Source organism: Capra hircus, chromosome 5 (assembly GCF_001704415.2).
Source record: "Capra hircus breed San Clemente chromosome 5, ASM170441v1, whole genome shotgun sequence".
NCBI lineage: Eukaryota > Metazoa > Chordata > Mammalia > Artiodactyla > Bovidae > Capra > Capra hircus.
Genome location: NC_030812.1, coordinates 97,656,444 through 97,680,840, shown reverse-complemented (window position 1 = coordinate 97,680,840; position 24,397 = coordinate 97,656,444). Strand labels below are relative to the sequence as shown.

At 38.3% G+C, this 24,397-nt stretch overlaps 1 protein-coding gene across 1 annotated transcript; it reads right to left on the bottom strand.

Annotated features, from left to right (window-relative positions):
- Positions 3,896–18,716, bottom strand: LOC102182017 (killer cell lectin-like receptor 2). The gene is made up of 8 exons (XM_005680836.3): positions 18,574–18,716; positions 16,981–17,097; positions 14,704–14,793; positions 12,981–13,217; positions 10,105–10,247; positions 8,007–8,113; positions 4,522–4,669; positions 3,896–4,436 (listed from the first exon to the last, which is right to left on the bottom strand). Exons 2-7 carry the CDS (start codon positions 17,093–17,095, stop codon positions 4,531–4,533), a joined length of 831 nt encoding a protein of 276 aa, XP_005680893.2. The 5' UTR covers positions 17,096–17,097; positions 18,574–18,716; the 3' UTR covers positions 3,896–4,436; positions 4,522–4,530.

Sequence of the window (24,397 nt, the reverse complement as noted above, 5' to 3'; positions counted from 1 at the left end):
GATAGTCTAATTAAATAAAGCCTGGCTGTACAGTAGGACAGGAACAGTTGGGAGGGGTCGTGACACTAGATAAGGGATCCCAACTGATAGGGACAGAATAAAGGGACAAAGTAAGTGATCAAATCGTTAATGCCACTCGGGGACTATAAGTAGAAAAAATAGGTGAGACCTCTGTAAGTTAATGATTATTCAAGAAAGCAGGCTTTTGTTATTGTTTAGTCACTACGTTGTGTCCAATTCTTTTGCGACCCCATGAACTGTTAGCCCTTGAGGCTCCTCTGTCCATGAGATTTCCTAGGCAGTAATACTGGAATGGGTTGCATTTTATTTTCCAGGGCATCTTCCTGACCCAGGGACTGAACTCTGTCTCCTGCATTGGAAGGTAAATTCTTTACTGCTGAGTCACCAGACTGGGCAAATTGCATTTCAGTTCAGTTAAATTCAGTCACTCAGTCATGTCCGAGTCCTTGTGACACCATGGACTGCCGCACATCAGGCCTCCATGTCCATCACCAACTCCCGGAATTTACTCAAACTCATGTCCATTGAGTCAGTGATGCTATCTAATCATCTCATCCTCTGTCGTCCCCTTTTCCTCCCGCCTTCACTCTTTCCCAGCATGATGTCCTCTGCATTTAAGTTAAATAATCAGGGTCATAATATACAGCCTTGATGTACTCCTTTCCTGATTTGGAACCAGTTTGTTGTTTCATGTCCAGTTCCAACTGTTGCTTCTCGACCTACATACAGATTGCTCAGGAGGAAGGTCAGGTGGTCTGGTATTCCCATCTCTTGAAGAATTTTCCAGTTTGTTGTGATCCACACAGTCAAAGGCTTTGGCATAGCCAATAAAGCAGAAGTAGATGTTTTTCTGGAACTCTTTTGCTTTTTCAACGATCCGACAGATGTTGGCAATTTGATCTCTGGTTCCTCTGCCTTTTCTAAACCCAGCTTGAACATCAGCAAGTTCTTGGTTCACATACTGTTGAAGCCTGGCTTGGAGAATTCTAAGCATTACTTTGCTAGCAAGTGAGATTAGTGCCATTGTGTGGTAGTTTGAGCATTCTTTGGCATTGCCTTTCTCTGGGATTGGAATGAAAACTGACCTTTTCCAGTCCTATGGCCACTGCTGAGTTTTCCAGATTTGCTGGCATATTGAGTGCAGCACTTTCACAGCATCATCTTTTAGGATTTGAAAGAGCTCAACTGGAATTCCATCACCTCCACCAGCTTTGTTCGTAGTGATGCTTCCTAAGGCCCACTTAACTTCATATTCCAGGAAGTCTGGCTCTAGGTGAGTGAACACATCATCGTGGTTATCTGGATCATGAAGATCTTTTTTGTAAGCGAAATCGTGTTTGCTTAACCACTAAACCAAGCAAGTTTGCTTAGCAACAAAGCCACGCAACAAAAGCACATGGCATGCCCCCAAACAATAAAACAATGGTGGTATGAGACCCACATCCTGCCCTGTGAGCTCAGAAAGTTAATGATCCCTAGGACATGCTCTGTGCACACATGAACAACAATAATTTATGAACCTAGCTTGACAATGTAAGGACAAGAAAACTCCCTTGCCCAACCTGCAGGAGGAGCCAATGATGGAAGCATAACGACTGCTCAAGAAAGACAAGAAAGTTTATCTCCCCATGCCCCTTTTCCTTTTATTATTAAACCATACCCCACTAAGTTCTCCAGGAATGGCATTTCTCACCCACCCACTTGTAAACCTGACAAGAGTCCTATGCTAATAAATCAATTCTTATCTACCACTTTTCCTCTCTCTGAATTCCTCTCTGTGCTGAGACATAAAGAACTGTGTTACGGAGAGGGTAATAGGCGGGAAGGCCAGGGGTCTCCAAACGGTGAAAATAGGCTGCAAGTGTCAGACATTTTTTATCTCTCCCTTAACTGGCAGGAAGAAACAAACTAGTGTTACATTTTTCCCCCTACTCTGCTGCTGCTGCTGCTGCTAAGTCGCTTTAGTCGTGTCCGACTCTGTGTGATCCCATAGACAGCAGCCCACCAGGCTCCCGTCCCTGGGATTCTCCAGGCAAGAACACTGGAGTGGGTTGCCATTTCCTTCTCCAGTGCCTGAAAGTGAAAAGTGAAAGTGAAGTCGCTCAGTCATGTCTGACTCTTCACGACCCCATGGACAGTAGCCTACCAGGCTCCTCCGTCCATGGGATTTCCCAGGCAAGAATACTGGAGTGGGTTGCCATTGCCTTCTCCTTCCTCTTCTCTATAGAAATTTAAAAAGAATGCTGTGTTGCCATAATGACACCTGGTTCCACTTGAGCTTAATTTTTCTCAAACCTTGAGCTAACCAATGCATTTTTCTTATGGAAATGTTTGTCTCAAGCTATGTTAATATGCTGTGTATTTACCCTAGACTCTGTCTTCAAGTCAGTTCCACCTAAAGGCTCAGAACCCTCAGAATCTACTTGACAAACCAGTATGTTATACTGTTGTAGCCACGTGTTCAGGGTAACAAACTAAGTGGCGTGCAGTTCACGACACCGGCTGGCCCAAGGCAGAGTCTCCTCTTAACCAAGGACCCCGACCAGTTTTTGTGAAAACCTTATATACCCTAAGTGTACATGCCCAAACCCACTTCCCCAAATTCCCTGAAACTAGTATGAACAAAGGAAAGGAAGAAAGGTACAATCAAAATTAATCCATGATTCATATGCCTTAAGCCTAGGTAGTTAACAGTGGACAATTATCAATAGCCCCATGGTCATACCCCAATAAGCATAATAGAATATATGATTCTATTCGGTTACACAGATAATTAGGGTATTCTTTTAGGCAACTGAGAGTGCTGGGGCTCTTCCTTCCGGGGGCCTGGTTTTCCTGTTGGTATATCATTTCCATAAATACTGGGCATATAGCTCAAAGTCCACAGTCCGCCCAAGATGGAGTCCTGATTTCAAGATAGAGCCTGTTTTGTTTCCTCCTTCAATACATTGTTCTCCTAATCTATGTTAATGAAACTGTATATTTGTATTGAAATCTGCCTTTCTTCAAGATTCATGTCAATTGTTTTATGGCCCCGGATGGCTCACCTGGTGTCAATGTTATCTCAAAAATGCATGTTGTGGGTGAGGGGCCTGGTGCCATTCTCTAAGTTTTAAGACATTTCCTTTCTTTAATTAGCAGACTGCTAGTAGCTATATAACACCCAGCTAAAGACTAGCAGGGGGGCACTCTTTCTGCCCCCTTCTGATGTCAATGTCAGAAGCTTTCTCTATCTCCTTTATACTTTAGTAAAACTTTATTACGCAAAAGCTCTGAGTGATCAAGCCTCGTCTCTAGCCACGGATTGAATTCTCCTCCAGAGGCCAAGAATCCCAGCGTCTTTCATGGTCCAGCAACAACCTTTCAGTACCAGAGCTCTTCTAGCCACCATCACTACACCAATCAGCTGCACAACTAGTTGAGGCATTAGCTTCATGAGAAAAATGAGTGGTAGGAATAGAAAGTGATAAATTCAACTATGGCTTCACAACCTATTACAGAGACAAGGGTATTGGTAGCTATGTTTTACAGCTCTCTTTATAGCTGTATTTTTATAGTTATATGATAAGAAAATATGTCTTTTTTCTTCTTCCTTTTCCACTACCATTTTGTATAAAAAGTGATGGTGGAATTCATCATTGTAACGCTGTGTTTTGAATTATGAAGGGCCACGTCTAGAGCTGATGAAGAAGACAGTGTATCAACTGGAAGCCTGCTATTGGTTGTTCAATCGCTCAGTCATGTCCAACTCTTTGCTGCCCCATGGACTGCAGCACACGAGACTTCCTTCATAGTACTGTACCAGTGCTAAATTTCCTGATTTTGACAATTGTTCTATGGTTATAGAGGACAAAATCCTTGTTCTTGTGAAATATTTAGAGAAACGGGCATAATCTTCTAAATTTATTATCAAATGAATCAGCAAGGAAAGAGGCAGAGAGAAAGAAACTATAAAAATGCATATACAGTAAAATTTAAGCAAATGGTAACCATGGGTAAAGGTTACATGATAGTTCCTTGTACTACTGTTTCAACTATTCAGTAAGTTTTAAATTATAGCAAAATTATTTTTAATGAGAGGTAAGTATCTAGATGGGGTGGGAGGGAGGATAAGTACTTTTTAGTTATTAATTATGATCTCTCAAAGCCAGAGTCTGTTGAAATGATTTATCCTATTGATAAGGAAAAAACTCAAGCTATTTATCAAAGTTGTCTAATTGATTCTAGGGGTGTTTCAGGAAAAGAGAGAGCAATTCCTCAAGGCCATTAAAAGAGAGGGGTAACTGCTCTCCAAGGAGAAAATGATTCCCTCTTCCCCAAGAAGACACATGGCATCTGATGTCTTCGATCACAGTCCAAAAGAGCGCTTTCTCTTCCTCTTCCATCTCATCTCTGTTTCTACAGTGAACTAAGTCCTGCAGTCAAAAACATTAATTTATAGTTAGCCACAAATTACTATAGAAAACCAACAACAAAAAAATTTACAAAATTCCGTCTCACCTTTTCTTCTTAGTGTTTATTGAAGCAATCAATTCTCTTCTCGCAGATACAATTATAGGTTCTATAGCAATCAATAGTTTCTATTCTTGTTGAGGTTAAAAATGCACATTCACTTTTCCCAAAACGATGATGCATTATTGTCAAATTACTGTAGGACAGAAAACATACATGGTCAACTGTTTAATTCTGCAGCTTACAACAACATAAAGCATATTTTAAAATCTATTTTCTAAATATCTGGCCTATGGAAATATTAATGATAAGTTCATCATTAAAGATTTTCAGGACTTCCATAATGGTCCAGTGACTAAGACTCCATACTCCCAATGTAAGGGGCTTGGGTTTGATCCTTGGTCAGGAAACTAGATCCCACATGCCAACAAGCCACCACTAAGAGTTCACATGCAACAATGAAAGATCCTGTATATTTGAGACTAAGAGCTCAGCCAAATAAATAAATAAACTAAAAGATTTTCTATTGCTCTTATCCTATTAAATGGAATAACATCTTCTTGATCACACCTATAACCTCACATGTTTCACAGTGGGAATTTTTGATCAGAGAGCAATATTGCTAGTTGGGATCATGACATAGTAACCTGCTTTCTTGTGTTAATTATTTCAATTAAAATGAGATATTTAAAAGTAGAGGAACTAAATTTCTATGATACAGGTAACAAGGTTGCCTGTGAATATAATTTAAGAAGAAAAAGTAGAATCGGAATATAGGCAGAGATGAAGTTGTTGAATGGATGTTTTATATCTTTTCTTTCCCTCTCTCGCAGTTAGCTATGGGGCTGTTACCCCCAGAGCTAATAGTTACTAACTAAAACATTAAAATTTCACTGGAAAAATATCTGAAACAAGATCTGTATTTCAGCAAAGTGGTAGATTAGGGGAGAAATATCTTCCTGTTGAAAACAGTTTAAAATGCTGAAAAAATTTTTTTAAAACCTCTTGAGTAAGTTCATGGACTGGCAAGAGGCAGCTTCATGCTCAGGCTATGAGGGTTAAGCAGAGATGGAAACCCAGAACGGTAAGTGAAGTACTGAAACCAGTCTTTCCCCTAGATGTAGCAGACTAAAGAATGAATTCAGCCCAAGATGAAAATTCTATTGGGTTGGTCAAAAAAGTTCACAACATCTTACAGGATACCCCGAATCAACTTTTTGGCCAACTCAATGCATAGAAAACAAGCTACCAAAAGGGTTGAGACAAAAGTGTTATATTTCCAATATAAACTACCTTAGGACTGTCTTGAACCTTGAATTTAAGCAGAAGAGAAAAGGAATAATCCCACCTAACCATCCAAAATCACAAACCACACCTCATGCAATTTGCATTTGCTACATTACCTAGGAATACTTAAACATGCTATAGGTAAAAAGAGAAACAACTAAGGAAGATAAATGAAACTAAATAGCTGTGAAGCACAAGCAGAAAATACCAGATGTGTTAAGTAAGTTAGTAACCTATGCGATTTGTTAGATATAGTAAACAGAGGGCTTCGCTTAGCAGTAAAGAATCTACCTGCTAATGAAAATGCAGGTTCAATCACTGGGTTTGGAAGATCCCTTGGAGAAAGAAAGGGCAACCCACTCCAGTACTCTGACCTGGAAAATTCCATAGACAGAGGAATCTGGTGGGCTACAGTCCAAGGGTTGGACACAACTGAGCAACTGAGCACAAAGACAAAGAGTAAGTAGAACCCATGAGTGCTGAACATAGGAAAGGAGGGAAGAATCAAGCAGACAGAAACTATCATGCATAAAATATACATGATGAACATAGACACTCTCCATTCAGTCTTAAGTTTGTCACCCATGGGTGGCACTCATTCTGGCCCCCTGCCTGAGGAACTCCAGTAGAATCCATAGTTGCCCCTCAGGTTAATTGCAAAGCTGCAGCTCTAACCAGGCATGCTTGCCCCTGTATCAACCCAGTAGAAAAAAGGTATGCACTGGCCACAAGAACCTTCTGTCTGTTGACCCCCTTACTCAAAATCTCAAGTTTGGTTCTTCCACCGTTATCAGGGAAGTGTGATACCACAGAGCTAGATCAGATGATGAGTGTGTAACTTAGGATCCAGGCCATCTTTTCACACACTTGCCCCTTCTCCTAACTATGACAACCTATCCCATTCCACCCAAGTGTGATAGGCTACCCCATTTCTTTCCCCTTGCATAGCGCTATGTGTTTAACATGGATTTGATTAATTATGTAATGCGAGCATCTTATTTTGGCCCTGAAAGTGTTCACCTGAAACTGTACTCACAGAATATGATTACACTAAGGTTGTTTCCTGAATGACATCTCTTGTAGGTTTGCAGCCCAGAATCACACTGCTTGCAGAGCCTAAATTTAGAATTAAAAACTGCTCAGATTCACGATGCCCCCAAGACAGCCAACAAAGGCAAATTTTTCCCTTGAGGAAGCCACCTTCATCTCAATCCTCAAATAATTTCCCGAGGCTTAAAAAAAAAAAAATCGCTAACCACTACAAAGAAAATGACATCATGAACAAAAGACGTGATAGGTTGGACCCATAAAACTTCAAATATTAAAATGATCAGATACCAAATATAAATTGAGGATGATAAATATCTTTCAAGAAATCAATAAATTCAAGACAGTTTGAAATCATGAGTAACTAGCAAGCAGATTTGAAGATATAAGAGAACTCTTAGAAATAAAAAATGTAAATATTCAGTTTTTTTTAAATCATTAAATAGCAGATTATAACTAAATGTAAATGCAAGAGTTCACAAAGTACTGCACTTAATAGAAGGAGTATAAAGAGGATGTGGGTGTGTATATGTGTAGACGCATGCATGTGTCTATGTTTATATTCACATTTATGTTTATTTACCATTAATATAAACTACTAATACAAAGGCTTCCCGATGGCTCAATGGTAAAGAATCTGCATGCAAAGCAGGAGATGCAGGAGACACGGGTTCAATTCCTGGGTTGGGAAGATCCCCTGGAGAAAGGAATGGCAACCCACTCCAGTATTCTTGCTTGGGAAATCCCACGGACAGAGGAGCTAGGTGGGCTACAGTCCATGGGGCCACAAAAGTCAGACAGGACTTAGTGACTAAACCATTGCCACCACCACTAATACAAAGGAGTTTCAACAGAATTTTGAGGAGACTCAAAATACTTATTTGTGGTTGTGGAAGTGGTCACTATGGCTAACTCAGAATGGTTCAATCACCTTACCTAATGATTCTGTCTTAGTCTGGGGTCCTCATAACACATGCTTCTGAACATCTGTTTATCATCGTAGTTTTATATTAATAACTCTGTATGATGCTTCTCTTCCTTTCTAACCATACTTCCTGAAACACTTTTTAAATCATTCTCCTTCTTCTTACTAATGACTTCTACCTGAAAATGAGTTGAGCTCCATGAAGATTCTTTTTAGAAACAGTCATTCCTACCCAACATCAATATTAGAGTTTAAATGCATCCCGGAAACTTACAGTCTAGAAGGTATGCCATTGTCTATCCATTTCCACCTGTTTTCCATTTTCCTAAATGATAATCCAATCCAGTAGGAATTTTGACAAGTCTTGGGTTGAAGGAGTTTCTACAAAGGAAACAAAACATATCACGGGGCTACATCACCATCTGTTAAATGAATGAAAATAAGGTCAGGTAAAAGATCCAGCTGTTTCTACTACCAGTGGTCTGCTAATTTCTACATGATCCTTCACCCTTCCTTTCTAAAAGACTCTCTCTTCCTTCAACCCCTGTATTTTCATTTTCCAAATTAAATTTCATCTAATAGTTTATTTCTTTACAAATGGCTGCCAATCTAATAGGTTATTTAAAATGTGGAAAAGTTTCAATCTAAATATCTAACAATAGAAGAGTTGTTAAATAATTCATGACATTTTATGAAACCATTCGAAGTCATGCTCCAGAGAAAACTTAAGGGTTAAGAAAAATAATGTTACATATTCCAAGTGAAAGAAGAAATCTTCTAAACAAATTATTAACATAACAAATGTTTGTGGGGATATGTGCATTAGAGCCTTCAACTTCATTAAAAAAAAAAAAAAACTTGCTGTAATTCAGTAGTTGGAAGGGGTGGACCAGAAACAGGGCCATATTTGGAAATATTCACTATGCCCCCAAATGTAAAATATCAAAGTGACATAGTACATAATGTCTGGTTAAATGACTGAATATATTTCTAAATATAATTTTAATTATTTTAGTGCAACAAACATAAAAAATTATTTTATGACAACATCATAATTCTTTTCCTGTTATGATTTAAAATATCTGCTAGATTTGCATAGAAATTTTGTTTTGTTTTTCTAGATAATAAGTAGAGATTTCAGACTGATAGTTGCAACCGTTTCTCTGTAAAAACACATTTTGTGTGTGTGGATAGTTTTTATTTGCAATAAATTTAAAAGATAAATGCAATATTATTGTCACTGTATTTTCTCTTTTCACAATTCTTTTTGAGAGATATACATATTGATATAATATATACAAATATTGATCAAGTAAATGCTACCTACACGCGTGCATGCTCAGTTACTCAGTTGTGTCCGACTCTTGAGACTCCAGACTGGAGCCTGCCAGACTCCTCTGTCCATGGGATTATCCTGGCAAGAATACTGGAGTGGGTTGCCATTACCTCCTCCAGAATGTTGCTTACAGATGCAATGAAAATTGCCATAAAGCTAATTTGTAAAACTACTACCACTGTTATGTTTCTCATTATTATCTACATTTTGCAGGTGGGAAAACAGGCCCAGAGCGGTTAAGTAACTTGCCTAGGGTCACCCAGCTAGTAAGCAGCAGAACTGAATTCATTACCAGGCAGTCTGGCTCCTGGATTCCTAACAGTAACTTCTAAACTACACTGCCTTTGGGTTCTCAGTTATCACCTTATAGGAAAAAAATAACTGTTGGCTCCAGGCTGCCATTTACCAAAGGGTTAAGTACTTCATCAAAGGAAAGGCATGCTTTTTTTTCAGAGTCCTAAGTAAAGAAGATGATTGCAAAGACCCAAATTGCATCTTAAAGGGGGTTTCCATTTTGGAAATAATCATGCTTATCTTGATAGATAATATGTATTGAATGCTTATAAAATACCAAGATCATATTCTTATTAGCAGGTAAGTTCTTCTGTTCATTAATTTTTTATCTTTTTTACGGAAAACAAGAAGGTATTTGAGAATAGCATTCACCAAGAGGGGAATATTTACTAGGGATTGTGATGAATGCCACAGTTAGCCCATCAGTTTCAACCTCCAAGAAGCAACTGCCACTCCTATCCTCAAGGAGGCTCTCTGTGCTACAGTCTTCATGTTCTTCGGTTCTTACTTTAAAGTAATTAGTTTAATAGAAGGAAAGACCAAAGATATTTCACTAGGAAAATCTGTTTGTTTTATTTTTTTGAGACTTTTAACTTTACAATTTTTGTTCACTCGACAGTCATGACCCAAGGAATAACTGAAGGTTCCTCTTTCTAAACTCCCCCATTTTCTCAGTATCTTGGGCCCAAAGGTGAGAGACAGAGGCCTGGAGGATAAAAGTACATATAACAATCCATGATACCAGTTCTTTTGCATCATCTATCTTCAAAAGAGATGAATCGTGACTTTCGCAAGTCTGGTTACATCCCATCCAGTTATTAGCTTCAACAGTAAAGTAGTAACATTTTACTCCCCAACACCACCAGGAGAGTTCCTTGAGTTTGCCTATAATACATAAGGTGAAGCATTAAACGTCTTTTCATCTGGTATTTTGTTAAGCAGAGGAAGATATTTATCATGAAATATCTTAACAGATATCAACAATGATAATGTGAATTTCATCAGAAGTCTGGAATGCCAAAAGAACTCTGCATTGCCATAGTCTTTGCAGCACTATTCACAATAGTCGAGAAATGGAAAAAACCCAAATGTCCATTGATGGATGAAGAAAATGTGATCTAGTCTAAAGGAAATATTAATTTCCCAGCACTGGGCTTCTGAGGTTATGAAAACAGAGATAGAGAACAATTGAGAAGCACATTCTTGATTAACCAAAGGCTACTGCTTTTACAGAATCAACATTGTTTTTATTGCCCTGTATCAAGGAACATACAACTAACAATGTCATGTTTACTTTTTTGTCTATTGCCAAAACTAAATATAGAGTTCATATATGTAAAAAATAAAAGGAATATTACTCAGCCTTAAGAATGAAACCTTGCCATTGGTAATTGCATGGATGAAACTTGAGGATAATTATGCTAAGTGAAATAAGCCAATGACAAAAGGCAAATATTGAATGATTCCACTTGTATGAGATGTAAAAAGTAGTCAAACAGAAAGTAGAAAAGGGGTAGCTGGGGGAGGGGAAAGGGCTGTTGTTTCATGGGTATACAGTTTCAGTTACTCAAGGTGCATAAATTCTAGAGATCTGCTGTACAACATGGTGCCTGTAGCTAATAATGAGCCAAACACTTAAAAACTTGTTAAAAGGGCAGACCTCATGCTAAGTGTTCTTACCACAGAGCAGAAAGGGACATAAGAAAACTTTTGAAGGTGATAGATATGCCTATTACCCTAATTGTGGATGGTTTTACACATATATACATATGTCCCAACTCATCAAGTTGCATATAGTAGTTATATGCAGCTTTTTGCATATTAATAATACCTCAGAAAAGCTGTTTTTATAATAATAAAATTAACTTTATAAATGTTTAGAAATTCTGAAATGCCTTCTAAATAAAATTAAAATTATTCTTTGGAAATTTTTCTTATCCTCATTGCTTAAAATATACCAAATCAAAATATTATTCATCCCTCAAAGTACATTTATGATTATTTATAGAAGACAAAACTGTCTAACAGTCTAATAAAGAAAACATTTAATTGTTACAAATGCAACGCAATAATATACAACATTAAAAGACACGTTTGTGAGGAGTGTTTAAAACTATGGAAGAGGCTTCCCTGGTGGCTCAGTGGTAAAGAATTTGCCTGGCAATGCAGGAGATCCAGGTTCAAGCCCTAATCTGGGAAGATGCCACATTCCATGGAGCAACTAAGTCCATGTGCCGTGACCATCAAGCCTGCACTCTAGAGCCTGGGAGCCGAAACTATTGAGCCCCTGTGCCCTGTGCCGAAGCCAGTGTGCCTTAGAGCACATTCCACACCAAGAGAAGGCACCAAAATGAGAAGTCTACATACTGCAACTAGAGAGTAGCCCCGACTCGTCACAACTAGTGAAAAGCCTGTGCAGCAACAAAAACCCAGCACAGCCAAAAGTAAATAATTTAAAAAAAAAAAAAAGGCTATGGAAAAATGGCCACAAAAGGGGAAAAAAACAAGATGTGAACCTTTCTACAGCATGAAATCTATATTTGTTATAGGTAGTAAAAAAATAAAACAAAAGAAACAAAAAAATGAAACATTATTAATTCTTCAGTGATAGAAACAGTACATTTCTACTAACTACCATACCTAAATGATATCAATTATGCAAAATCTCTTTGTATAATAAACACTAAGCAAAATATTTAGAAGTTGATTAGTCAGGCCAATTCATTCCATCATTATGCATAACAGAGTTTATTATTGTATGAGATTTAATATTCTTATTTCTTAGATGTTTTGAATAGTATCATCACACAGTGTTACACAAACATCAACACTCTGGCAAGTCTTGTAGATGCATTAGAAGGAATACGCATGTGCATGCTCAGTCACTTCGATCTTGTCTGACTCTTTGTGATCCTATGGACTGTAGCCTGCCAAGATGCTCAGTCCATGGGATTCTCTAGGCAAGAATACTGGAGTGGGTTGTCATGCCCTCCTCCAGGGAATCTTGCCTGCCCAGGGATTGAACCCACGTCTCCTGCGTCACCTGCATTGCAGGCAGGTTCTTTACCGCTGAGCTGCCAGGGAAGCCCCCTGGAGGGAGTACATATTGATCATAAAATAGATCAAATATCTGAAGTTAATGCAGAATGGAAGCAAAAACACACAGTTATCTTTACAACAGCATACAAATAAAATGATTAGCATTTATTTTAGCCTAAACGTATTTTTTTAATGTATTTTTACTGATAGTCTCCATATTTCATGTCAGCAACAAAACTAAAGCGTCTACTTCGCCTGCAGGTCCAAAGCAATCCAAATTTTCAGGGGCCCTGATATAACACTATTTTATCTTCTGGGAGCATAAGAAGGCAAGAACTGCAATTGAGTTTGGGAAGTATAAGACTATTCATCCAAACATGATTCCTGGCGTCTCAATCCTGTATTTGAGATAAGCAAACTCAAATAACCATGCTACATCTAAGAGGCACAAATTAAAAGTTGTCTAGCAGACCTGGGTCCCTAACGCATAACATAAGCCTGCATTAAGCCTCAAAACTTTTGGAGGAGGAATAAGTAATGGAAAATTGTGCAATCTTCAATTCAAAATTTCCTCCATACCTGTATTTGGCAAAGACTCTGAAGACTTATTTTCGTGATAGCACCCCTTCTTCTCTGTAAAGACTAAGTCCAATCCTTCTATTTGCTGAAGAGTTTCATTTAGTCTATCACATTCTGAAGTCTTCTTTGTCAACAGCTGCTTCTTTAAGTAGTTGTCGTTTTGCATAACATCATACTTCTGACTGAGGTTCCGTAGAGTTTCCTCCTGTTGATGTTTTTCTTGAATATACTGGAAAACTAAAATTAACAACATAGATATAATTTTTAAAGTACTCATAAAGTTTCACTATTGAAATTAGGACAGGAGAAAAGAAATCTCACTTTGACAACCAGCCTATTTCACTCCTTTAATTATTAATTTTACATTTAGAAAGTAAGACCTCTACAACGTGACCATATAAACTGAAACACCAGATTTCTCATTATGGGCCACCTAAGTGTAGAATAAATAAATCATGATTTCTAAATAAAATTATGATGGTACCATCTAAGCATTCAGTTCAATTTCTTTGTAAATTAGCATGTCGTCTACAAATAGGCACCAAAGGAAAAACTGACCAACACTTAGCAATACATCTTCTGAGTATGAAAATCTACAGTAAATAACATGAAGAAATTATACCAATATCATTGGAATAGACGGAATATCCACAAGAAAAAAGAGAGGAAGACACAAATACATAGTTTTATCTGAGTGTAAGATATTAGTACTTTTCCCTAAAGATGTCAAGGAACTCAAATGAAAGCTAAAGGCTACATTCAAGATCATCTAACATCCATGCATAGACTCACTCATTTTACTAAATCATTTCCTTATTATAGATTTTTTTAAAATTAAGAGAAAGTTGTAATTCATTTTCAAACAGTTGTTTCTTAAAGAATTTGTATCTGAGATTCAAAGCGATGTTAATTTAGAAGGCAGAATATTACAATCAGTTCAGTTCAGTTCAGTTCAGTCGCTCAGTCGTGTCTAACTCTTTGCGATATTTTCCCCTTAACCTTGGTTTTGCTTTCTGCAGTTTGAGTTACCCCGTCAACCACAACCTGAAAATATTAAATGGAAAATTCTAGAAATAAGTAATTCATAGGTTTTAAATTGCATGCAGTTCATAGTGTGAAGGAAACTCGAGCCATCCCTCTTGTGTTCCCCAGGAAGGGGAATCATTCCTTTGTCGAGTGTATCCCACTCTCCTCAGTCACTTGGTAGCCTTCATCAGATGGCTGTCGGGGTATGCAGTGCTTGCATTCAACCCTTATTTCACTTAATAATGGTCTGAAATCACAAGAGTAGTGATGCTCACAACTCACATATTCTCTTACTGTGCTTAAATTATAAATTAAACTTTATCGTAGGTGTGTATGAACAGAAAAACACCATAACATGTACAGGGTTCAGTGCTATCTGTGATTTCAGGCACCACTGGGGGTCTGAGATGGTATCCCCTATGGAAAAGGGGTTCTTCTGTGCTAAGTCCTATATCAGAAAGAATGTTAACATGCCTTATATAGAACGAGACAGCTCATTACAGCTTCAGAGATACAGGAATAGATAAACAAAATGAAAATCACACTGTGATTATATCTGGGGAAAAAATCACTAAGAAAGAACTCCCTAGAACATTCTCTGATTATCACCATGGAACAATTGATAGAGCATGGTTGGTACCTACACAATGAGTGGTTATCTCTATTACTCAGACTTGGGTGTATTTCAGTTACTTACTCTTTATACCCAGCACGGTGACTGTCATCAAGAGAAGTAAACAGAGGATCCCAAGAGTCACTGCAATGCCATGCCAGGGCACTGAAGACTCTTTAAATAAAGAAGGAAGAAAGTGATCATTGGGGACAAAGCCCAGCCCACTACTCATCTTAACCTGGACCCCATTTGAAACATAGAAACAATCTTCTCTAAAAATTTTCAGGAACTACCCTGGTGATCCAGTGGTTTAGAATCTGTCTTGCAATGCAGTCGATACCAGTTCAATCCCTGGTCCAGGAAGATTCCACATGCTGCTGGGCAGCTAAGCCCATGCACCACAACTATGGAGCCTGTGTGCTACAACTACTGAAGCCCTCGTGCCCTAGAACCTCTGTGTGTATGTGTGCGTGTGTGTGTGTGTGTGTGTGTGTGTGTGTGTGTGTGTGTTCGTGTCAGTAGTCTGCCTCTTTGCGACCCCATGGACTGTAGCCCACCAGGCTCTTCCGTCCATGGGATTTCTCAGGCAAGAGTTCTGGAGACCATTTCCTGGTCCAGGGGATTTTCCCAACTCAGGGATCAAACCCCAGTCTCCTGCATTGGCAGGAGGATTCTTTACCACTGTGCCAACTGGGAAGCCCCTGCGCTCTTCAGCAAAAGAAGCTTCCACAATGAAAAGCCAGTGCATAGCAACAAAGAGTAGCCCCCGCTCACTGCAACTAGAGAAAGTCCAAAAGCAGCAACCCAAGACCCAGCACAGGCAAAAATAGATACATAACATTTTTTAAAATGTTTTACAGGAATCCATGATACAAACTGTTTTTAATTTGCCATCTAGTAATTATAGTTTTAAAGTCTCAGGTGTTTTTTTTTTGGTTTGTTTGTTTTTTTTACTTACATGCACCCATTGCAGAAATTCTACAACACAAGAAGAGTATTGGAGGATTTTTAAAATGCCTCCGTTAGAAAAGCACAGAAGCACAGACAGGTTTATGTGTGTGTGTGTGTGTGTGTGTGTGTATCCCTTAGAAAAGCAGACAGGTGTGTGTGTGGGGGGGTGTTCAATCATATCTGACTCTTTGTAACGCTATGGACTGTAGCCTTTGAGGCTCCTCTGTCCACAAAAGTACAGGGGGCAATAAACACAATACTCATTTGTGGGGATCCACAATGACAGGCATATCTATGTGATCACAACTAATCATGAAGAAGAAGGAAAAAGTAGGCAATATTCATGAGAAATTGGAAGCCAAGAGTGAGTATTCTGAAGCTGCAAATGTTACTGGGCCCCATCTCTTAAAGAACTTCTTAGAAATCAATTTTTCTCCATTTATCTTCAAACTCTTTTTTCTCTAGCAATGCTCTATTTATTCTCCTACTTTCAAGATCCTCTCTCTATATATATACATATACATATATATATATATGTATATATGTATCCAAAATTTGTATCTCTGGTGGACACTATATTAAATCAGTAAAAGTCATTTTCAGTTTAGAGTTCGTGACACTGTTTGAAGGTACAGAGAGAGAATGGAAAACTAGAATGCCCTTTGGATTTGAACATTTTCGTTTCTTCATTGCCATTAAGGTTTGGTAAATATTTAAGACACCAAAAATACCTTTTGTCTGAATAAAAACACTGCTTCTAATGCATATTTCTCATGTCTTCACATTCTGTAAGACAATTCTCTAGGAACCACAATGTTTTCTTGAGACTCTAGTCTGTCTCTTACTCTGGAAGCCCTCACAATGGACTTCCCTGGCCATCCAGTGGTTAGGACTCTGTAGTTCCAATGCAGGGGGTGCAGATTCGATTAGTTGGGGAACTAAAAAAGAGTCCTTGTGAATTTCTCTTAACCAAATTTGAATAAAAACACTCTATTACCTTCTCAAGTTTAAAAGAATGCATTAATTTCTACATTCTCACAATTTTTTTAAAAGATCATTAAAGACCATTATGGTTTCTTATTATCAACTGAACACCTAGAATATGGATAGAACTTTTTATTTCTAACGTCAGAAGTCTGACAGTCCATAAGAGGGCTTCCCCTGGTGGCCCAGTGGTAAAGAATCAGCCGGAAGTGCAGGAGCCACAGGAGATACAGGTTCAATCCCTGGTTCGGGAAGATCCCCTGGAGGAGAAAATGGCAACCCACTCTGGTATTCTTCCCTGGGAAATGCCATGGACAGAGGAGCCTGGTGGGCTACAGTCCATGGGGTCACAGAGAGTTGGACAGGACTGAAGTGACTTAGCAAGCACACAAGAGTCAGGTGAATCCAGATGTTTCAAACGTGTACCTTTTTCCTCAGTCTTGTCAGGTCTTTGAGTACCATCAGGTCTTAATCTGTTTTGTGACTCTGAAGGTGATTGAAGAAATCTCAGGGTGGAATAAGTCACTTCTTGATCACTCATCTCTAGAGTAACCAAATATGTGTTTTGCATTAAAACTTTCAACTGAATGATTTCATTCCAAAGAAAAATTAAAATGTCCATTTGTAAAAATATACTGGGATTAAGAAGATTATGCATGTGTGCGTGCATGTGGATGTGTGCTCAGTAATTCCTTCAAGGGCCTAAAGTATGTAGACTGAGGCTGATTTATAGAAGAAATGAGAAACTTTCAATATTTTTGCTAAAGTCATTTATACTCCTAGTAACTATAGCCATATTATCAGAAAATATGGGAAGATTTTTGTTTTTAATTTACTGATAGATTAAATAGGCTGGGTCCTATTCCATTTAGCTCAAAATGTTCAACACACATATACAAGTGTTAGGCAAAGTGATGCCATCACAAATTACTGAGATACTTTTAAAACTATTAATTCAAAAAACAAAAATTATATTTTTTGAGATTTTGAAAAACATAAATATCTTGGCTTAAAAAGTGTATGTAATACATATACATATATATTATGTATTCAGATCTACGTTATTGATAGTAAAAGTTTCTTAGAAGGTTTGGAATATCAGTTTGTGATAATTATTTCTTGACCTGAGTAGATAAATATACTGTGTTGTTCTTTTCAACTATAACATGACTCTACCAAAGTATATCCCGTATACCATCTGCAAAAGAAAATTATTGAGGGTTAACACTGCACATTGGTTAACATTTCAGATTCCAGTGCCTCGTGGGAGAAGTGCCGAATAAAAATCTCTTACATTAGACCCCAGACACTTGTATTTTCAATCCCAAAAGATTCTGTGCATATTAAACTTAAAGAAATAATCTTCTACCTGCCAGAGAAGCCTACGTGAAAATAAAATTTGTTAACAGGCAGTCTTTAGTTAATACCCATAAACGACTCTATCAATTGATATCAATATAAAAAGAAATTTTAAACTGTAGATATTTATGATGTACTTTGTTTTTATATTAATCAGTGTGAAAAGATGCTAATAAACAGTAAAAATGGAGAAAAAATAGCACATGTAACTATATTCTTTAATTCTTTTCTTTAGTATCTAAACTTGATTACTCACATTTTCCCACTTTCCTAAGGAAAAAGGTTTATTTCTACTACAGAACACTTCAAGATTGATAAGACAATATTAGAATCATTAGACCTAAAGAAAAAGTTATTGACCCCCCAAATCCCTCTTTATTTTGATAACACAAAGCAAAAAATCATAACCAATTTTTTAAGAAGAAAATAATTTTCCATAAATGCTGAACTACAGTTTTCATCTCCATAGAGTGAATGCAGTTCTAACCCAATCAAGTTTTTTAAAACATGCTTTCCTATCCCTCCTATATTCATGCCAACTCATTTATAATAAACTATCATATTCTGAGAGTCTTTTTTCTCTAGAATCTTTTTTTTAAATAAGTAGGACTAATAGATACTCAGCTACAAAGATCTGAGACAATAAAAAGCGAACGTTACCTGTGTCTGTGCCATTCAGTGATGCAGATGGAAAAAACTGACCAGAACAGGGTGAGAAAAGTTGGCCTTTACAATCCCTGATCCCTCGGGTGCATGAGAGGCTGTAAGATGGAGGCAGACACGAATTGTCTTTGAATCATGCTCTAACTCAAAATTTTCTGCCCCTCCTCTTGACCAAAGTGATGAAAGGAAATTGTATGACAAATGCTGATGTTGATGAGAAAGGAAAATGGTCTTGAATATATCTTCTTCCATTTCAACTAACCAACCACTTCGGTGCTATGTAAAATAACATTCAAAATCTACATTGAAGGACAGAAAAAACAAACGAACATAGCTTTGGCGGAAACAAAAAGTAAATCTTTTAGCAAAAACTTGCATCCTTAGAAACTACTAGCAAAAGCAACTGATTAAAATGTATATGCATAAATATAGATACATGTACCCAAGAAATATTATGACTAAATAAATAACTTGTCTCTTAGGAACTTTCTCTTACAGATTGCTATTTGAAAATAAAAGATTTCAGCATTGAAACATATACACTACTACATGTAAAGTAGATAGCCAGTGGGAGTTTGATGTATAACTCAGGGAACCCAAAGCTGGTGCTCTGTGACAGCCTGGGGGGATGGGTTAGGGAGGGATTCGGAGAGGAATTCAGGGGAGAGGCATCACAAGTAGGCCTATGTCTGATTCATGTCGATGTATGGCAGAGGCCGTACAGCACAGTATTGCAAAGTAATTATCCTCCAATTAAAATAAATAATTTTTTAAGAAAACAATAAAAGATTTCTTTTTCCATTTATGTTTATTGCAGATAAACGTATTTTAGAAAGTATTTTAAAACATAATTCCACTATAAAATTCTGGTGTATACGCTTCTAGTTTTTTACCTGAGTGTTTTGTTTGCTATCAGAGTTGGTGTCATTCCACACACAGTACTTTTGATCCCTTGTTTTCCACTCTGTCTCCTCACTTAAAAATATTCATCTGAAGTGTGATCTTAAAAACAATTGTATAGCTATTATCCATATAGATTATACCCTAATTTATTCAGGAAATCCTGTATTGCTAGACATTTATGTTGTTTTCAACTTTTTGTGAATATAAAAAATGTCTGGCCTGTACTTTTGAATATTTTCTTAGGAAAACATTTTAAACAAAATATGGGGTCAAGGGGTATGTTAATTAAAGAGCTTTGATACATATTACCAAATGCCCCACAGAAAAGTTATTTCTGTTTATACAACACTAATTGTATAAAAATGATAACCTTTGATATTCTTAAAAGATACTGATGAACTCTTCTCCTATTTGAGTTTCATCTATGAATCTTACTTCATGAAGGCATATGATCTTTCAGCAAAAAGAAATCAATTTCTGTAAGTCTGTTTCTATGAGTCAGATCTTCCCAGAATACTCCCAAATCTCTCAGTGAAGTTCACTTTCATCTGATGCAGATGCTGTCAGTCTTCAGGTGTACAGTTCTATGAAATCAATTTACATTGCTCTCCAAATCAGTTGATAATGGTGAATAGGGAATGTGGGGAAAGAGGAGTGACATGGAAAACATAAGGTGAAATTGATTATGCAGAGACAAACCCAGCCCTACTTCACCAAGCTCTAGCCACATTCCTTGCTTACCCTTCGATTTTAGCCACAACCAAACCATCACCCTTTCTTTAGAAGGCATCCTCATTCTTCTCCTCCCAGGTCTTCCCCAGACTACTTGATAAACACAGTCAACTGAATGTTCTGACCGCTACCACCCCCTAGGTTATGCTGCCTGTTGTCTGGTCCTCCCTTAATCTTGGAATCACCACTGAGTCTGCCATTTATCATCGTGGGCAAGTGGTCAACAGAATTACCTCCCAGAAACTAATTTAATCCGATCACACAAGCAAAATTTCATGGGTAGAGTCTGGACACTACAGGAATATTTACTGCTAGGCATTTTCTTCTCTCTTTACCCTCACCCCGCATTGGCTGTCAATCTCAAAACAGAAAGATTCCGAGCCCTCGATCTCAATGCCAGAAATGAATGAACGAATGAAGTCTGATGAGAGGACATAGGCAGCAGGCTGGGCGAAATAGTAATGTTGTCAAAATGTGGCTGCTGCTGCTGCTGCTGCTGCTGCTGCTAAGTCACTTCAGTCGTGTCCGACTCTGTGTGACCCCAGAGATGGCAGCCCACCAGGCTCCCCCGTCCCTGGGATTCTCCAGGCAAGAACACTGGAGTGGGTTGCCATTTCCTTCTCCAATGCATGAAAGTGAAAAGTGAAAGTGAAGTCGCTCAGTCGTGTCCAACTCTTGGCAACCCCATGGACTGCAGCCCACCAGGCTCCTCCGACCATGGGATTTTCCAGGCAAGAGTACTAGAGTGGGGTGCCATTGCCTTTTCCCAAAACGTGGCAGTTTAGTTCAATTCAGTAGCTTTGCGACCCCATGGACTGTGGCACGCCAGGCCCCCTGTCCATCACCAACTCCTGGAGTTAACTCAAACTCATGTCCATTGAGTTGGTGATGCCATCCAACCATCTAATCCTCTGTCATCCCCTTCTCCTCCCATCTTCAATATTTCCCAGCATCAGGGTCTTTTCAAATGAGTCAGTTCTTTGCATCAGATGGCCAAAGTATTGGAGTTTCAGCTTCAACATCAGTCCTTCCAATGAATATTCAGGACTGATTTCCTTTAGGATGGACTAGTTGGATCTCCTTGCAGTCCAAGGGACTCTCAAGAGCCTTCTCCAACATCACAGTTCAAAAGCATCAATTCTTTGACTCAGCTTTCTTTATAGTCCAACTCTCACATCCATACATGACTACTGGAAAAACCATAGCTTTGACTAGATGGACCTTTGTTGGCAAAGTAATGTCTCTGCTTTTTAATACGTTGTCTAGGTTGGTCATAATTTTTCTTCCAAGGAGTAAGCATCTTTTAATTTAATGGCTGCAGTCACCATCCTCAGTGATTTCGGAGCCCAAGAAAATAAAGTCCGTCACTGTTCCCACTGTTTCCCCAACTATTTGCCATGCTAATTCTTGACCCATGTTTAAAATCACAGATGGACTTTGAATTCACAAGGGCCTGGATTTTCAACAAATCTCTTGCCACTGGAATTGAGTAGATCGGGCTTGAAATATCAGCCCCTCTCTTCCACGGGTGACCCGAGGCAAGTCACTTCACTTCTTCAAACCTCAGACTCATCAAAAGTAGTGATATTTGCCTCCCAAGACTGTAGGGTATATAAAGTGCTAACCAGATCTAATGCTAATGAACATTAAATATTAAATGTTATCATTTGAAGTCCAAGATTCAAATCCTTTCTAGCTGTAAAAATTTGAACCTGTTTCCTCACAGGTTCAACATGAATGTCACTTACTTCATAGACCTGGAAAAATTCAGTTAGATTAGCTCTATAGGTAGGATTTCTTAGGCTTCAAAAATAAGTGAATGTTCTTTTTTTCCTCTGTTCAAGGAGTCTATAAATAGTGAAAGAGCCAGGACTGCAATCCAGAAATGCTGACGCACTGAGCCAGGTTCTGTTTTTCAACATGTCAAGTTTGGAATGCAGATGCTTAGAAGAAAGTATGTGGATCGGGGGGCAAGTACATATTAACACAGTGGAGGAGCTGGGAAACATGGCAGCATTCCACTGCCCTCCAGAAAAAAAGCACTGTGACTTATGTTCTATCTTACCACCGCATGGAGATATTGGTGATGTTGAGCTTTTTTGTTTTGTTTTGTTTTACATGCTTAGAGCTGGTAAGAGGGGGGACAGTTCTCATGGAGACTAGACGAGGGTAGAACTTTTTACTTACATACCCATACTTACATTTCCTCTATATAAACTCCATACCTTGAGTACCACATTGGTTCCATTTGTTATTGTAACTGTAGCACGCAGTATATGATGCCTACATGTGCCAATGATGAACAAGGTGGTTAAAGAAAAATGGAACTGACTACAAAACCTAGATTTTTCATAGTTTTGTAGAGAGACAGAATGAGGTCAATAACTAGAAAGACAAATTGTGTAGCTGTTCCCTCTAAGCCCCAGTTTATTTTTATTACTAAGCTCTGATTTCTGAGAACGGCAAACTTCTTCCTAAAGAAGAAGAGAACCAGCATCACAAAATAACAGCAGTAACTTCAGGTGGGACTCACTGAAACTCTTAGCATTGTCCTTCGATCAAAGAAGCCCAAGATGGATGCACTAAACTTCATTACACCCACTCCTTAAGAAAAAAGAACAATAAAAAAAAAAAAATTAAAGAACATTTTGAATGTTCTTGTATACTGTCTTCCGATTTCATTTTTGTGCAAAACACACATAACACATACAGAGCATGAATACATAAAGCGTTTATTTATTTACTTCCTGTCTGCTTAAAGGTGTTATTTAGGAAACCACACATTTTACCCATCCGTTCCTGACGATATTAATTTCGTCAGCTAGAGGCTTAGCACACAGCTGCTTGTCACACCTTCCAACCTCAATGGCTTATCTTTTCACAGCAGCAGGCTCTTCTTCCTGTCCCAGCCTGAAGTGAAGGTTTCAGGAATAACCACCAGCTCCCAGGGAAAAATGTTCTGCATCACTCTGATGCGAGGAGTAACTTCACCTGGCCATGTTCCCCCTTCCATGGTTATTTGTCCTAATGCCTAAACTTTATGCCACTGAGCCATATGACATTTCCTGGCTCTTACAGTAAAAACTCAAAACATCTTGAAGTTTCCTGTTTCCCTAACTAGCTACTTTATTAGTCCATCTTATCCTTACAGTAAAAGCTATTCTGAGTTAAAATCTTCTATTGTCCCAGCTAGGCTCCAGCCATGAGCTGAACAGATATTTTCCTTCCTCCAACTGCTAACAAAATGAGAGGAACACCTCACGAAATTGAGTAAGCATGAAAAAATCATGGCCAAAAAAAAAAAACGGATTTTGGATAACTATTCAGATTCTGTGCCACTAAGGGATAAAGTCTATTCACAAATTGAAAGGGAAAATAGTTCCATGAAGCAGTGTCATAATAAAGAACTTTAATTCTTCAGTGTTCTTGCTACTCTATTACACGGTTTGGACTATAGGCTCACCCTCAAGTCATTCGTTTATTTTTATTAATTTCTTTTTTGGACTTTTAATCTCATTGTCATATAATGCTGCATGTGTGGCAAGTCGCCTCAGTTGTGTCGATTCTTTGCAATCCTATGGCTAGTAGTCTGCCAGGCTCTTCTGTCCATGGGAATTTCCAGGCAAGAATACTGGAGTGGGTTGACATTTCTTTCTCCAGGAGTCAAACCCACACCTCTTGTATTGACAGGCAGATTCTTTACCACTGAGAAACCAGGGAAGCCTGGGGGAAGTTATGAATGATGACAGAGTTAACATGTTAAAGACTTTCTCATCCAAGGACTAATTCTCCCCAGTCTTGCTCAGTCCTGAGTGGATTACCTTATTCAACAGGACCCACAGAATGTTTTGAGGAGCAACCAAAAATTCTGGGCCCACAGTTTTCTCCTTTCCTCCTTGAGGTCGACACACAGTGTAACATGGTTTTATACTGCACATTCATCGGGGTCTACACCTTGAATAGAAATGCTTGTTTTCATCTAAGCAACCTGAAGGGGATGACAGCACAGTCTTTCACAGTGGTGGTTTGGAGACCAGGTGACTTTCCATGGCAAACCAGAAGAGGATATGCATTTTAATGCACTCCACAGTAAACAAGCTACCAAGCCGTGCTCCAGAGCTATACTATCCAAAGGGTAGCCACCAGCCTTATTTGCCTATCTCAATCTATTAAAAATTAAATAGCA

What these genes read in the sequence shown, in the direction of transcription:
- LOC102182017 (XM_005680836.3), bottom strand. Translation starts at nt 17,095, where the DNA reads ATGAGTGATCAAGAAGTGACTTATTCCACCCTGAGATTTCTTCAATCA. An exon ending in AGAGTCTTTGCCAAATACAG is followed by an intron (nt 10,248 to 12,980) that starts GTATGGAGGAAA and finishes TATGTATTATAG; the next exon opens with GCAAACTCAAGGAACTCTCC. An exon ending in AATGGCATACCTTCTAGACT is followed by an intron (nt 4,670 to 8,006) that starts GTAAGTTTCCGG and finishes TCTGTCCTACAG; the next exon opens with TAATTTGACAATAATGCATC.